The sequence below is a fragment of the Ptychodera flava genome, chromosome 1 (genome assembly GCF_041260155.1).
Source record: "Ptychodera flava strain L36383 chromosome 1, AS_Pfla_20210202, whole genome shotgun sequence".
NCBI classification, from domain to species: Eukaryota; Metazoa; Hemichordata; class Enteropneusta; family Ptychoderidae; genus Ptychodera; species Ptychodera flava.
In genome coordinates, this window is record NC_091928.1 from 41,279,481 (window position 1) to 41,295,034 (window position 15,554).

Consider the following 15,554-nt stretch of genomic DNA (forward strand, 5'->3'; position numbering starts at 1 on the left):
GACATATGTTCAATTTTAATAAAACTTTTTAGTATGATTCCATGAGTCCTCAAGTTTGCAAAGAGTATTGTGTGGTCTAGATTTTCTCAGTATTCATGGCAGACTTCTGAGAATTTTTTGTCAAAATTGTCTTATTTGACCACTCAGCATGCTAGGTTACCATTTCGTTGTTAGTTTTCTTTACAATTTATTTGATTTTGCATTATTTTTTTGTTTTTTTTGCAGGAAATTCGTGAGAAGCGTGAGCGGGAAGAGCAGGAGAGATTTGAACAGCAGATGGAACAGCGACGGTTGGAGAGAGAGGAACAAGAGAAAGAACTGGAAGAATTGCGTCGCAGAAAAGTAAGAGAATCATCAATAATGCTTGGCACTATAGCCAAGTGCAGTATGATTGGGTAGTTAAACCAGAGTTCAGGAATAAGTGATGTTTTGTACAGCTGCCTGTCATTTTGTAAATGGCAGCAAGATGATACTGGGCATGTAGGTACAGTTGATATGACTCACATTTTGTACTAGGAGGTATCAGGCCAAAAATAGTGCTGATACATGGACAACGTGGGGGAGAGCACTTAACTCACTGAAAAAAGAGCACCTTGTCATCTATGTTACAAAAATATAGTGCTGATTCAGGGATAGTGTGGGTGGGAGAGCACTTAACTCACTGAAAAAAGATCACCTTATCGTGGATGTTACGAAAAAGTGCAACAACCCGAAATGAGCTTTTCTCCTTTTGACCTGACATAAAGCTTTGGCTCCATTATGGCTTGATCACTGTCTACATCTCAGTGTAGAATACAAGGATTAATGATCGCAAGATGTCAGTAGATTGTTTGGCTTAAAAATTCAGTGAAAAATGTTTTTCACTTCCATAGAGGATCTCTGATTTCGTGCATTAACCCTTCAATGTACTGAAGTGAAACTGACATTATTATACTTCTCATTAGAAAGTAACATATTACATAAAACTTACATCATGAAAAGCTCAAACCATGATTATGATGTCATCGACAGGAGCAGCGCAAGAGAGAACAGGAAGAACGAGACAGAAAGAGACGTGAGGAAGAAGCTGAGCGAAAACTGAGAGAAGAGGTGAGATCAAAAACTATCAGTCATAATGACAATACATCTGGAATTTCTACAATATTTTTGTGTAATTTGTTAACCCTTTACGTGCTGCAATTTTTCCCACCAAAATTATAGTGTGCAAAATTTTACCATTTTTGTGACTTTTTCTGTAATTTTTTTGAGAATTTTGGACCCAATGAACATCACATTTTATTATCCTCAGATCTTTATCAAAATTTTAGCAAAATTTAGAAAAAGTTGACTGGTGTACCGGTATATTTTGATATGGGTGACAAAAATTGCCTTTGACCTGTTCCTTGATTTGATAACTCTCCCTATTTTGGGGAGAAATATATAAAACATAAAAACTATTTGTCATTTTGTGTCAGTGTGTTTTTATCGTTGTAAAATTTATGTAATTATGTAGGAGGCAGCACGTAAACGCAGAGAGGAAATGGAACAACGTAAAGCTGAGGCCGAAGAAAAGCGCAGAAACCTGATGAATCAAAGAATGCAAGAATCTGTGATTCGCAAACTTGATTTAAAGGTGTGTCATTGATTATGAATATTAATAAATTTTCATAGGTTGTGCAATGATTGCAAATGATACTAAAAAAAAAATTTCAAAGTCAAAGCTTACTCCACTGTAGAAGTCCGTATTGAAGCACATACAGCATGTACTTCTGGAAAATTTTGCAGCATAGCGCCCTCTGTTGACAAGTAGAAGTAGATTCCGTATGATCGTTGAGGGCTGTATATCAGGTAATTGAAGTTCTTTTGTCCATGTAAAATCAGAAAACCTGTAAGTTTACAGATGACTTATCCCAGAAAAATTGAGAAAAACTGAAAATTGCTGTGATATATGAAGAGTTAATCCCTTAACTAGCTTGAATGCTGGAAAAATTTTTGTGCGATGTATTGAGTGATTTTGCCCAGTCTTCTGAAAAAACTGGGTTTAGTACCAGCATAGGTGTGTCTCAACCTGTTATGAATGTGATTGCACACCTTAACAGTGCCAATTTAATGAAAACGCCCTTGCATTTGTCAAAATTAAAATCAGAGGATGTGGTAGGTAACAATATATCATGCAATGTTAGACGAGGATTTAATACTCCACAAATGAATGGAAAACTTGGAGAGCAACGGCAAATCTGATGGGAGAAAAAAAATTTTTGGTACCATTCTCAGCGTACAATAGTACAATAATCAACAGCCAACTCACTCAACGGTTTTTGTATCAAGCTTTATATCAAGCAAAATATATGATCATACAGTGTGAAATTGCCCTTCACACTGTCTGTCTTAAGGTAGAATGTGCCACAGGGATAGATATTCATAGTCTCAAACCTTTACTATTTGGTCTACCAGTTGTTAGGGCTCATTTTGAGGCATGAGGCTTATCTTTGTGAAAATCAAAAATTGTGTTTTCCCAATAGAGTTAACACAGGGATGGCGGCCATTTTCAATTTCAAATGTCAGTAAATCTTAGGTAATTTATCTCTGTAGCGCCAAAGTTGCACGGTGACCCGAATTTTTATTCTTGATTTTGAAAAGAGAATGGTCGAAAATTTCATTGAGACAAGTTTGAGCAAAAATTAAAGTCTTTTAGTTTCAGCTTCTACCCTTCACTTGGAAATTTAGATATCTAAAACAAAACTAATATTTTACATGTAAAGTGTGTAACATTAATTTCCAAATTCAGGCAAACATTGCCAAGGCCAAACAAGACTCAGCAAAGAGTGCCAAGGAAAAAGAGAGAGAGAAAGAACGTGCCCTGCAGGAGAGAGTGCCGGAATTGGAAGTCAGCCAATCCATGTCTGTACGACAACTACAAGAAATGGCGGAGGAATACCACAACCATCTGAGAGATCTACTGTCACAGATCTTTGATATGCAACAAGAGAAGAAGATTCAGGACTATGATGTAAGTGTGTTATGGGGCTGCCACCCCTATTTGCAGTAGATAATAGTATGGTCTTTTGATGTAAAGAATAGGATGACTCCCGGGGCAGTGTATTTGGGTTCAGTCAGGTTCATGTGGTGCAGTTGTCATTGATAAGTTGTACTTTTGGAGCGGAAGTATTTTCCAAATAATTTCACTTCAGAAAGGCCTTGTCCACAAATTGTATTGATCAGCCTTCTTTTCAGCATATTTATTTGTTTGTGGTGAACATCCAAGAGAGCTAGTTATCTTAAAATCCAAAATTATCCTTATATTTTTAATATTGCTGCATTCTGTATCTGCTGTGTGCATGTGTATTGTTCAGTCAATACAATTCAAATCATGAGCTGAGACTAAAGAAAGAACTCAAAAATTCAATACCTCCAACAACTGATGCTCGAAGAATTCTGAATAGACCATCAAAAATCTTCACTTGAGAATTTACTGTTACAATAGTCGCAGGTTAGTTTGAAGGCAAACTATCAAGGAAACAAAAATTGAAGGATGGATGAACCTGCTAAACCTTACATCCACTCAACCTGTGGAACACTGAAGTCTCCTATAGGCCAAAACCTGCTTGTCCTTAGGGGGCCTTTCAAAATGAATGCATGGTAACATACCCCTTGGGATAATGATGAATTAAACAAAGCATCATGAAGCTATGTTTTCTCAGATGGTGTAAATTTCTAAAATTGCACATTTTTTCTGTTCTTTCAGATCAATGAGTATACCCAGCGACTTGACCAACTCAATGCCAAGTCAAGGTAACAAAGATAAAAATCATACTGAATTTATTGCAGGTCTGAATTTTATCTGATCTTCAGTGTGCAATGGATATGCTAGACAACAATTGACCTGATTGAATGTTATGCAATTTACTTTTACAGTTCTGTCGTGTTAAATCTAGGGAAATGAATGATGGTCACCCTGAACTTGCTGTACCTTAATGACAAACATTGCTACAAACGTTTTCAACTTGAAGAACTAGTGCCAAAGAATTGTCACAGGATTAAACTGTTCAGTGAATAAGCTGCTCAATTTGTAGAAACATTAATTGAAAAATATCCTCTTTTGATACATAAAATTTGCCTCATTATACTGGAAAGCATCAATATGTCGTTTCATAAACATTAGCAAATAGATGTGTACCAGTTATCTCATCTATTTAATATAACTAATTAATATTATAAGTATATTAATGAGCATTGAGATATTGTAATCAGTATTAATTGTCAATGATGCATATTTATGTACCTCAGATCAGGCTATATCATGTCACTGATAATATCAAATGTATCTCTCCCTCTCTCCCTTTGAACTTGAATACACAAAGTGTTCCAAAGAAGATTGGCCTTGGAGTTGAAACCCACAAGTAAGTGAAATTTTTTGCCGCCTTTTATTTGTTTCCAAATTTAAATATTTTGAGTCATCATCAGTTGCTTTTGTAAAACACATATCTGGGGAAAGACATCATGCTGTCACTTCAGGCTTGATAAATTGTGGCTTTACTTAATTTGGTATTTTTACCAGAAGTGCAATTGTTAATCGTACCATCAGTTTCTGAATCTCATCAGAAAAATCCAGTGTTTCTGTTGAATGTGCTTATAAGACAGACCCCGACAGCCATTTGTGTTATTGGTGATATTTTTTGTGATATTCAATTGTGCTTGGAAAGTTAAATTTTTCTCCAAAAATTGCTGTCTTGCATTTAATTTGGTGAATGACAATTCTCTTACACTGTTCTTTCTTCACAGAGTGAGTAAATTTATGGAACAGATGGAAACTAAAGATGGACAAAAAATGGTAAGAGGGATTTTATCACAAGCAAGTTATTAATGTGAAATTTTAAAAGTGTCATCACAGACACACATCAAACTCTGTCCAGCTGGAAAATTTACATTGAAAGTTTAAACCATGTGAAAATACGTGGTGATCATAATTTCAATACTGAATGTGTACATGTGTTGTAATTATGGTCTAAAGTATAGACATCAAATACATGGGGTAATGAAGTGATAAGGATTATAGTTTATAATCTGTATGTTACAATTTACAACAGCATCAAAATTGCACTGATAAGGATTATAGGTTTAACTTTAATACTAATTACAGTGTCATGTATTAACATAAGCCTATACTGGCAAAAAGCTATACACTTTTACCTGTTGAATGACATTCTCAATTGCTCGAATAGTGGTATAGTGTCATATTATGTTTCTTAACATGGCTTTCATTTTACTGTTATGTATGGCAGAATACCATTCTTGTGATTCCTGATATGCATAGTTTCTTAAAACTGTTGTTGGAAGTTTTAGACAAATATTTATTTGCGCATCATGTTAACAGGAAAAAGGTGATAAAATGCTCCCGGCATGTAACATCACAAAGCAGTCGCAGGATGGATGCTGTCCGTAATAGAAGTATTGAAAACATTACCCTAAGAATTTACCGCTACTGCGTTCTGTTCACTCCCACAGCTATACACGGGACTTTTTGTCAAGATTCTGATTTGCATAGATGTATTTGAATCTTTGACAAATAATCACACTTTCAACTTGAGAAAAACTTGATCTCTGTTTAACTTGGCAGGAGACCAAACGTTACTCCCGATTCAAGGAGCGTAACGAGGGCATAGCTGCTTTTGGTGGTGTCGCTGGAAGATTGAACATGTTCCAGCAGCAGGTGAACCAGCAGAATGCAGACTCCCACTCTCCTCGTAAGGTAAGGAACAAGCACAGTACATGCTTCATAATGCCAGTAGACAACATCTCTCTAAATGACAACCCCCTTCAGAACGTGTGCACATAGAATCACCCAGTCATTCAGTCTTGGTGATTGGACTATTCCAATATTCATATGGGGGTCAAAAAATCAGTTTGCTGTTATCAAAGATGCTACATATAAGAATATCACAAGCTCTTCCTTTCCTTAGACCTTGAAGCAAATCTCTTTGCTCTCCACACTGCTACAACTGTAAATATCTGTATATTATATGCATTACTATGAACTGCATAGAGACTTTTTTAAAAACTCTGGACCATATCATTTTTCTTCCGTAAACTTTTCATGAATCATATCATATAGATTTTCACCATTTTTTGCAATCTCTCCATGTCTTTGTTTCTTTCTTTTTTTTGGCTTTCCTCGCTGCAATTTCAGCAGTTTTGCTGAAACTGTCGCATTATATTCTGGCATACTCTTGCTGTCAGACGGGTCGATTTTATTGTACCTTGAAGCAGGTGAGAAATGTGTGTGTGATATATGTAAGATGTTGACTACATCTTGTGCATGCAAATTTCTGGTAGCTTTGTCACTCATCAGTGTTATAAATTTACATATTGTTACCCTTGTACACCTGTTATGAATGTTGCCTGTTTAACATGTGTTTACTCTATAGCTGAGAAATCATGTCTGTTCTAAACTGTGTATTGCATGGGGATGTTTGTGGTCAATGTTGGATTTGCATGAAATGTTGTGTGGTTTATTTGGTTTATCTGATTGCTATGAAAAAACTTCCATTATTGTTCAAAGCAAGATACACTGTGGTTTGTGGACGTCAAAATTTGTTTCTAACAGTGATAGGTTTAGTTATAACCATACTCACACCCATATCTTTTCTACAATTTCGTTGTATTAATCCTGATTCAAGAGCATATCTTTTGTTGCTAACAACCGAAAAGCCTTCAGTGTTTTTCAAGAAAAGTATAAATTATCAACATTTGCAATTCTGATTTTGGGTTGTTCGATAAAAGGCTAGTATATGATCTGTAATGTTGTCTCTTAATTAAGCCATAATTATCTTCTGAAATCAGCTAAAATTTTCCACTGTCCAGTTCATAAAGACAGAGATTTTGGTAAGAGCGCCGAGTAAGATTCCTCCAGTTTAACCCCCTTCACCACAATGGTTTGTCCCAATCCTTTTGTTGTCTAATGAAATGGGATCTTTATACATGAAAATAGGGAGGGGCAAAAGAGGTCAGGTAGTGAATTGTGAACTGTGTACATTCCATTTTGTTTATTCATGCAAGCCATTAAAGGTATACTGTCACCTGTTCCAATTTGCCACAGTTACCATGGAAAGAGAAAATCTAACCAATCACAGATTTAAAGATGGTGGCCACTTTTTAAAAACAGCACCCTCACACGGACATTTTGAATACCAAGAAATGCCCCTTTGACCATATATGGGCATATTTAGATTACAGCTGACTGTATATCTTTAAAGTGTGAGTCCCGCCACATTTTGAGGCTTTTTCGCTTGACTTGAGGCGTATACTCTAGTTCTGGTTGTCAATGAAATTGGTATTAATAAAACAAACATTTTAAACACAAACTGAAGCTTATTTGAGCGGTTTTTACACGGTTGTATTATGTTATTTCGACGAAAACACGGGAAAAGTTGCACTTTTCGACTTCAATCATGGCGACATTTGGAAAAAATTGCCAAGCTCGCCCTGTTTTGGCGTAAGTAGCTGTGACGTCATTAATAGGACACGTGATGGTGACTTCGTGCATTGACTATGGAGATAGTGATAATTTCATGAGTGAAAGCAGTGCAACTGAGAATGTCATCGTCACAGAAGATATGACAAAGCTGTTCAGAATTTACAGGCCTGCAAATTTTAACAGTCGGGACCTTAACCTAAATGAGAACAAGAGCGGAACTCTTGTTGACCGTCGCGTCTGCGTATGTGACAAGCCCACCGTGACCACAGTCAAACACACCAGTGCACTACCGTACACACAACCGCAAGCTACCAAAATATGAATAAAAGTCTGGAGTTGCCATCCCACCTTATTATTACTTCTCAACACAAACTGCCTCGTTCAAAATCTGTATATAAAAATTTGAATTACACCATGACGCTTGTAGATAAATGTAGTAGAGATCAAGTTGAAAATTGTCCACCGTTTATTATAACACACATCTTTCCTATCAACAGCTGGAAGAGCAACAGGCTTAGGGTCATGTTAGCATAAACACCAAAGTAGTATTCTCGCCGCAAAATCTTCAGTTTGGCGTTATAAAACCTCACATGAACATTGGCACTTTTAAAAATATGTGACCGTGAAGACATGTCTAGCCAAATTCTCGGGAAGAGATAAATTAAAATTGACATGATGTAAATATCGGGCACACTGGCACCCGAGGCCGGGCGGCTCAGCTGGCCATTTCTGTGACGGAGTGATCAGCTACGCTTCCGCAGGTTTTTTTCTTGATTAAGTGTCAGCGATATAAAGCACAGAGTTCATTGTTTCATGACTGCGAAATTCTCAAAGAAGCTAAAATATTTTAGGGGAGACTTAGTCGAGCAGAAGGGAACAGATGACGACAACGCGACTGCTTCGTCAACAGTATGAAACTTCTTTGCTACACGTTGTGTCACTGTTACTGGCAGCGCCGTGCTGTATTATACACAACCTATCGTTCAGTCTCGCAAAGAGTCAGTCAATCACTACGTAAACTTTTTAGGAATATAAAATTAGATATCTCCTAACGTTACTAATTATAGAGTTACACATACATGAGATGTAGTACTTGTATTTATTTATTTATTTACAATCACTTTCGTAAAGCAGCTGAATCGGCGTTCAGTCCTGGTGGATGTAAACACGGCCATACTTCTCCGCGGGCCCCCGCATCCCCTTGACATGTTTTGGGCAACCTGTCGCAGTCTTGCTGCTGTTCTCGCTCTTGTCCACAGTTGATGATGATACACGCGAACGCTTTCTGGTGACAATAGTCGTACTGGTACGGCATTGCGATCACATAATCGATGTAGTAGCTCCAGGAATTAAAGTCTATCTTACCGTACATCTGGCTTCCGAACCGTGTTTATTCGACGCGAAGTCACGGCACTCGAAAATGTGCACCGCAGAAAACGCTTGTCTGAATGCCTCTTTTCCGACCCTTTCTTGTAATTTTGGCAAATGCGGCTAATAGGGCATACTAAAATGCAATAAACTGACAATGGCTGCAGTTACTTCAGCCACCAAAAGCGTAACTTCTCACCATGTTGAAGCCACAGCGGTAAGCATTCGCTATGGCCGAGGTGAACACACTCACTCGTACGTTCTATTAGTTACGTCATTTCCGGTGGCAATGCCCGCGAATTCCGAAACGACCCGAATGGCAGCCAACTTCAAAGTCGCACAACATATTGCATTTTTATAATATTTAACCGCGTCGTTTCCTTGGGGTGATGCATTTATTTGATAAAGTAGGAATGGCAAAATCATATAGCATGGCTCATTTTAAGCACAATTAACTTTGAATTTATGCGGGACATACACTTTAAGCTATCCTGATATATCACAGCAAAGGTAAAAATCTTGGGATTTTACTGTATGTGTTACTTTACAAAACACCAAGGGCTGAATGTTAGATAAACGGTAAAATTATGGTGACATGTAGAATAGGCTGGGAAAGAAGTGAATTGTTGCAAATGGAAAACTTTCTAAGAAAAGGGGTCATGACAATGAGAGCCTATTGCCAGTGTGTTTTGACACATGACCTGTGTCTGGTAGAGTTGCATCTTGTGGCTGACCTAAGGTTATAATGTGGTGCATATGCAGTGATCTAGTATGAAAGATAATTTAGGCCAAATGAATAAATACCATTATAATATCAGAAGAAAGTTAAACAAAAATATCAATTTTTTTAAGCATGTTTTTTATATTGTTTTGTTGCAGACTGTAAGTGGAACTGGAAAGGCATGGACGCCAGCTCCTGCTGAGAAGTGCAGCGCTTGCCATAAGACTGTGTATGCCATGGAAAAACTGGAAGCCGATGGCAAACTCTTCCACAAGGCTTGCTTCCGATGTGATGTCTGCAAGACAACTGTCAAGTGAGTGATGATAGCAATGAAGTCATTTATAAGGAAGTGCATGGTCTCGGACCAATAAGTTTCACTGCAGGTTTTGCTCAATGTGATATTTTTAAAAGTTATTTGTAAGAAGCTCCATGTTTTTTCGTTCAACATTAAAAATTTATGGAATTGTCAGCTAAAATATATGCAGAAATATTACATTTTCACCTAAAAAGCAATATATGTAGAAATTGGTGACACTGGGGAAATGTTGATCCTAAAAATATCCATGAATGGGTTTACAACAAACTGGTTGAGCCATGCAGCTTCAAGGGACTTATCCAGTTTGAGATCATTGTATTCAATGGTTCTACTCTGGAATAAAAAGAACACATGGTGTTCTTCAGACCCAGTAAACACAAATGATCACATGAATACGGTACAAACCAACCAACATGTGCAAATGTGTATGGAAATACACATATTTGCATGCACATTTGCAGATGTGGGTTTGTTGTATCATGGTCCATTTGAATTCTGGGTTTAACCTATTGAAGTGTGGCTGCAATTGTGAACTGCATATGTACACTACAACATGTAAAAACAGTTAAACTCAAAATGTTGATGAACAATGCCTACAATTTATGACTATACCTGTCATCACAATGGTGACCTACAGACTTTGTTTAAACATTAGAGCACACAGATTTTTTCAGAAACATAAGTTCTCATATTTTAGCTAACTATGCGTTGGATTTCAAAATGTTGATGAAGAACAACTAAAATTTATGACTGTACCTGCCATCACAATTCTGACCTGCAGACTCTATATATATCAGAGAATATGGTGTTTAAAACATGAAGTACTCATATTTTGTATCTGCTTCTGTGCTTACCAGCTTGACCAACTATGCTGTGTTGAATGAGAAATACTACTGCAAGGCCCACATCAAGAAGATCCAGCGGGAGAAAGGACAGCAAGTTGAACACAACCGTGGAGAGAACAGAGAAAGACATCGCGGTGCCTTGTATCACAACACCAATCATAACTCACAGGAAAATCACAATGGAAACCATTCCTACGGTAAAAAATTCACTAGCTTGAAGGCCCTTGAAGTGCAGTGCTCTGAAATATCTTGACTTCAAAATATCTTCAAACTTTGCAGACATAATTTTATCCGTCCTCATGAGATGTTTCTATGGCAACAGTCACTCCTACACATGACCTATTACATTGACAACAGAGAATATGATTTCAAATCGGAGGAGATTCTGATTCATGTGTATGAGCGGATTACCTCATATTGTGTTTGTGAAGATTCCAAAAGGCTTATGTACCATGTCGTATTGTATCGCAAGGAGGTTGCCATATTTGAGTGTAGCATTTATTACCTATCATGTTCAAACCTACACATGCAGTCCTATTCTATTTAAGGGTATACTTTTACCTGTTCCAAATTTTGCCACAGTTACCATGGAAAGAGAAATCTAACCAATCACAGATTTTAGGCGGGTGGCCGCTTTTCAAAAACAGCGCCCTCACATGGGCATTTTGAATACCAAGGAACGCCCCTTTGACCATATATGGGCATATTTAGATTACAGGTGACTGTATACCTTTAAGCTTGTGGTACACATCCTTCGGTAACTATCTCTACATGGATTATATAAGTTTGCATGAAAATACTGGTATTCGTAATGTTAAAGATTGATCTCATGGGCTTGCTATATTTGATAATTTTTCCATTTATTTCAGAAAACAATTACATTTTCTAAAGTATTTAGAAACACAAGGTATTGACGTTTGACACATCCCATTGTGTACGTACAATATGCAATGATATTGTTGACAAACAAATTCTAGTCTTGATCAAAATTCAGCTACCAACCGTGATTGAGGACATTTAGATTCATATAGGCTGTGTTGACAAGCTGAAAACTAGGCATTTCTACATGACTTTCGAAGTAGAATTAGAAACTGTATTTTACAGAAAAAAATATTGGTTGTACTCCTAACATGTGCTTCCATTCATGTACATGTAGATGCTAATTACACATTCAATTTTGTCTTCACAGGTGATGTTGAAGAAGAGGAAGATTAAAGGTCGTCCTCATGGAAACTGTTACCGTGGCCGGGCCACGGAAGCAGTGAATTGTGAAGTGATGTGTGACAACATTGATAATGATGAAAATGTCATCACCAGAAGATAAAATATTTAGATTTGTAGATAAATCTGGGGGATCGTTTCTACTCTATGCTTTCTACTTAAGTGACATTTTAAGACTAATCTTTTCTAAGTTTTACAATAACAGTTCTGTGAGCACAGAATAGTTCTTACCTGCTCACCATTAGCCATACTTATCAATTTTGACATTTTGGTTGTTCCTTCTGATTTTAACGCCGTTATGTACCGCCCTTTACTAAATGAGGATAAGAAGGGTATTTACCTTATTCATACACCAACAAGATGGGATGTTGTTTATTCTATTACATGTCAACGTATCCTACATCTGTTACTGGAGGTGCAAGTCCTTTTGTTGGAGATAAAAGTCTCTCTCAACAGAAATTTGCATATGCCCATACTTCTATATGTCCTAATATTTTTAATGAGGCATGTCAGCAATGTTAACCAATTGAACAGTGGTGGCAGACTTAGTATTTAATGGCCACATAAGTAGAAATTTGTGATTGGCTAACATAGACACAGGTGAAAGAAATCCTTTGAGAATAATGTGTGTCTTTTCTATATCGGAGACAAATAAGTGTTGTATGCATTGTTCAGTAGGTGCCCGAGCAGCTTTCTCGTTTACTTGCTTTCCAAGCTGTTATGTCTTTCATGTACGGCAAACTTTTATAAGAAAGTACTTTTACAGTACATGTAATTAGGTGCTGTTTCCATGGAAATTAGACGTTGTACACGTTTTCGAAAAGAGCTGCAAAAAGTGTGGATGATTCTGTCCTCACAATACTCCATTCACTTCTAATGATCAGTCAAACACTGGGGGCGCTGTCTTGAAAGTCTCAACAGTAGACTTGTGATATTAAAAAAAAATGTACTGTCTATCTTGAACTGGTCGTTAAATTTTGCCTTTTAAAAGTTTATAACATATTAAAGGCTATCGTTTATTACTTTGATCTTGAAGATGCCATGATATATAAAGTTAAGAGATACCAGAATATAGGCCAACTCATTCAACGATGACTAAAAGGTACTATATATCCAATGCTTGTTGAAAATACTTGAAAAGTACAAATTTATGTTGAGTTTCAGAATGCAACTAATTTGAATTCCTTTTAACAACTCATGAATTGAGACTTTTAAAAAAATCTTTATAACCAGCATAGTATATCATAGAAATGACAATATATATATAGTGTTAATTGTTAATGATATTTGTCTCTTTGCAAAAAGTGCAACTTAATGAAGGTAAAGAGTTCATCACAACTTGAGAATTCTGTGCAGTCATGGTAACTTTTATGTATGCAATCAATGTGTGATTTAGTGTACCCATGCCATATCTCAATGCAATTGCCCTGTGTGTATTTCTTTTGAATCCAGTGAATACGATTTTCATATTCCATTGACAAGTACTGGGATGTACTAATTTCCACGCAAACCTATAGATATGTAATTCCTATTTCCAGAGGACCCTGATATGAGGGCTATAAAATTCCACACCATGCCAGTTTCTTTTTTGCCTACTGCCCATAGAATGTTAGTCTTGGCAATAATGTCTTTAAGCTTTAGAGTGTATATATCAAACGTTTTAAGGGGCTTATTTTGGACATGGTACACCTGTTATTCTGCCTGCGCAATTATATAATTCACACTTACTTGCCACACAAGTCCTCTTTTTTCCCATTCAATTTTAAAGCCGTTGAAACAATTTGATGTTCAACTCCTGAGGAATAAGCCCCTTTAAAACAATGGTTCACTGTGTTGACGTTAGCATTTTTGATGACTTTCCAATGTTATTTATATATGTATGTATCATGTATGCATAATGATTAATTATCATAACATGTAATTATTGGTAACAATTACAATTATTATACATTCAACATCAATTACAGATTGTATTATTCAATTACAGTAGATGCAGTAATGCCATATGCTAACATTATCCTGTAGATTATTGTTGAAATATGTAGGTAGAGGAGAAGACTGTGATTTCTACTTGGGAATTCTGGCAATACCAAGTTGAATATGTAAATATTTCAACAGGCAAACCTCATCAGTGATTGGTTATTCTGCTGTGCATTGATTTTAACAAGACCTATTGAAAAGAAATCAGTGACCCGTGTTCGATAAATGTATCTTGAGTTCACAACTGCTGTGTATAAGTGACGTACACTGGCGACATTGAAAAATTAAAAGCCAAAACAAGATCACAAATTACCACCATTCACACAATTCATCATCCTCGTCCTGTAACATTGTCTTGTAATGCTGGACAAAACATGGAAACTTACATGTTAGAGAGTGCCTCTGATGCTACAAAGTGACAGCACATTTTCGCATCAAGTGCATTTCTTCATCTGGCAAGTTTAACGATAGTTGCGTCCACCTTTGTCTTCCATTCCCAAGAATTATGAGGATAATTTTTAAAACAGAATTTAAATTTGAAGATATATGCAAAATTTTAACTCGATATCAATAGAATTATAAAAGTTTAGTGTAACTTTTTTAACCCCAATTATATGAGAATGTAGTTTGTAGTGTGTGCAATACTTTTTGCAAAGCCATTAATTTGCATGATATTTAGAATAAAATGCTCAAGGCAGCCAATCATCTCTTGATTCTGTTGTTTTGTGGTGTCTTATATATTGACTTCAATATTTTAGTCACGCTGCATAATAGCATGATCCATACACTCAAAGTCACTTAAAATATCAGGACTTTAAATAACAGTTGATTTTTGTGGTATCTCATATATTGACTGACTTCAATATTCTAGTCACATGCCAGATATAGCAGGGCTCAGACGCTCAGTCACTTATTGAAAATGTAGACTTTCAAGAGGTTGTTCACCAATTTTCAAAGATTTTTCAAGGTGAAGTTTATCATTTTTCCAATACATAATATTTTTTATCATTTTAGTGACATTTTAATGATATTGTGGTCAATCATTTGGTGAATTTTGAAATTTAGAGGGGCTTATAAAATTTCCAGGACCTTTTAGGACTCATGGACTTGCCAGGAAGCTTGAAAATTCATGAAATGTAAATTACCAGGACTTTCCAAGAGCATACAGACTCTAATATAGTCTTTAAAGGGAAACAGTCGTCAGAACTGTGCCTGTGCGAGTTTCTTGTTTACAAACAATGTATTTTGTGCACGATATCTAGATGCACCTCATAATCATAGCTGCAACACTTTAAATTATACGATGTGGATTATGACAGACATGTTTTAACTTTCATCAATCACCATCGTACCTTGGATACAGTCTTGCCATGGGTCGTATGGGTCCCACACGACCTTTGAGCGCAGTTCCGACGACTATATCCCTTTAAAATGCTTCACATCTGTAGGGTAGGCTAGACCATATACAGTCTGTCTGTACCTACAAAAATTTGGATTTGAAGGGCCTTTGTAACATTCCAGCTCTCAAAAACTTTGCTACATACTACTTGTCTGAAAATCAATGCTTTTCTGAGCAAGTTTATTTTGGTGAATGAATACAAAATCCCCTAGAATGTCGAATTACAAGTACTACAACTTGACCCAGGTCTA

At 36.5% G+C, this 15,554-nt stretch overlaps 1 protein-coding gene across 3 annotated transcripts in view; it reads left to right on the forward strand.

Annotated features, from left to right (window-relative positions):
• LOC139137427 (non-muscle caldesmon-like) overlaps positions 1–14,617 on the forward strand; it is a 30,507-nt gene extending 15,890 nt beyond the window's left edge. The window contains exons 5-16 of one of the 3 annotated variants that reach the window (XR_011553385.1): positions 226–342; positions 1,012–1,089; positions 1,493–1,612; positions 2,768–2,989; positions 3,725–3,771; positions 4,341–4,379; positions 4,762–4,810; positions 5,597–5,728; positions 6,167–6,246; positions 9,701–9,855; positions 10,716–10,900; positions 11,893–14,617. Coding sequence is in view for 1 of the 3 variants with exons in the window: in XM_070705525.1 (XP_070561626.1) it covers positions 226–342; positions 1,012–1,089; positions 1,493–1,612; positions 2,768–2,989; positions 3,725–3,771; positions 4,341–4,379; positions 4,762–4,810; positions 5,597–5,728; positions 9,701–9,855; positions 10,716–10,900; positions 11,893–11,918 (1,170 nt within the window). In the remaining 2 variants the exon portion in view is untranslated. The remainder of the gene's footprint in view (positions 1–225; positions 343–1,011; positions 1,090–1,492; positions 1,613–2,767; positions 2,990–3,724; positions 3,772–4,340; positions 4,380–4,761; positions 4,811–5,596; positions 5,729–6,166; positions 6,247–9,700; positions 9,856–10,715; positions 10,901–11,892) is intronic. The other 2 variants (XR_011553386.1, XM_070705525.1) reach the window with 2 other exon arrangements.
• Positions 14,618–15,554: the final 937 nt, after the last annotated feature.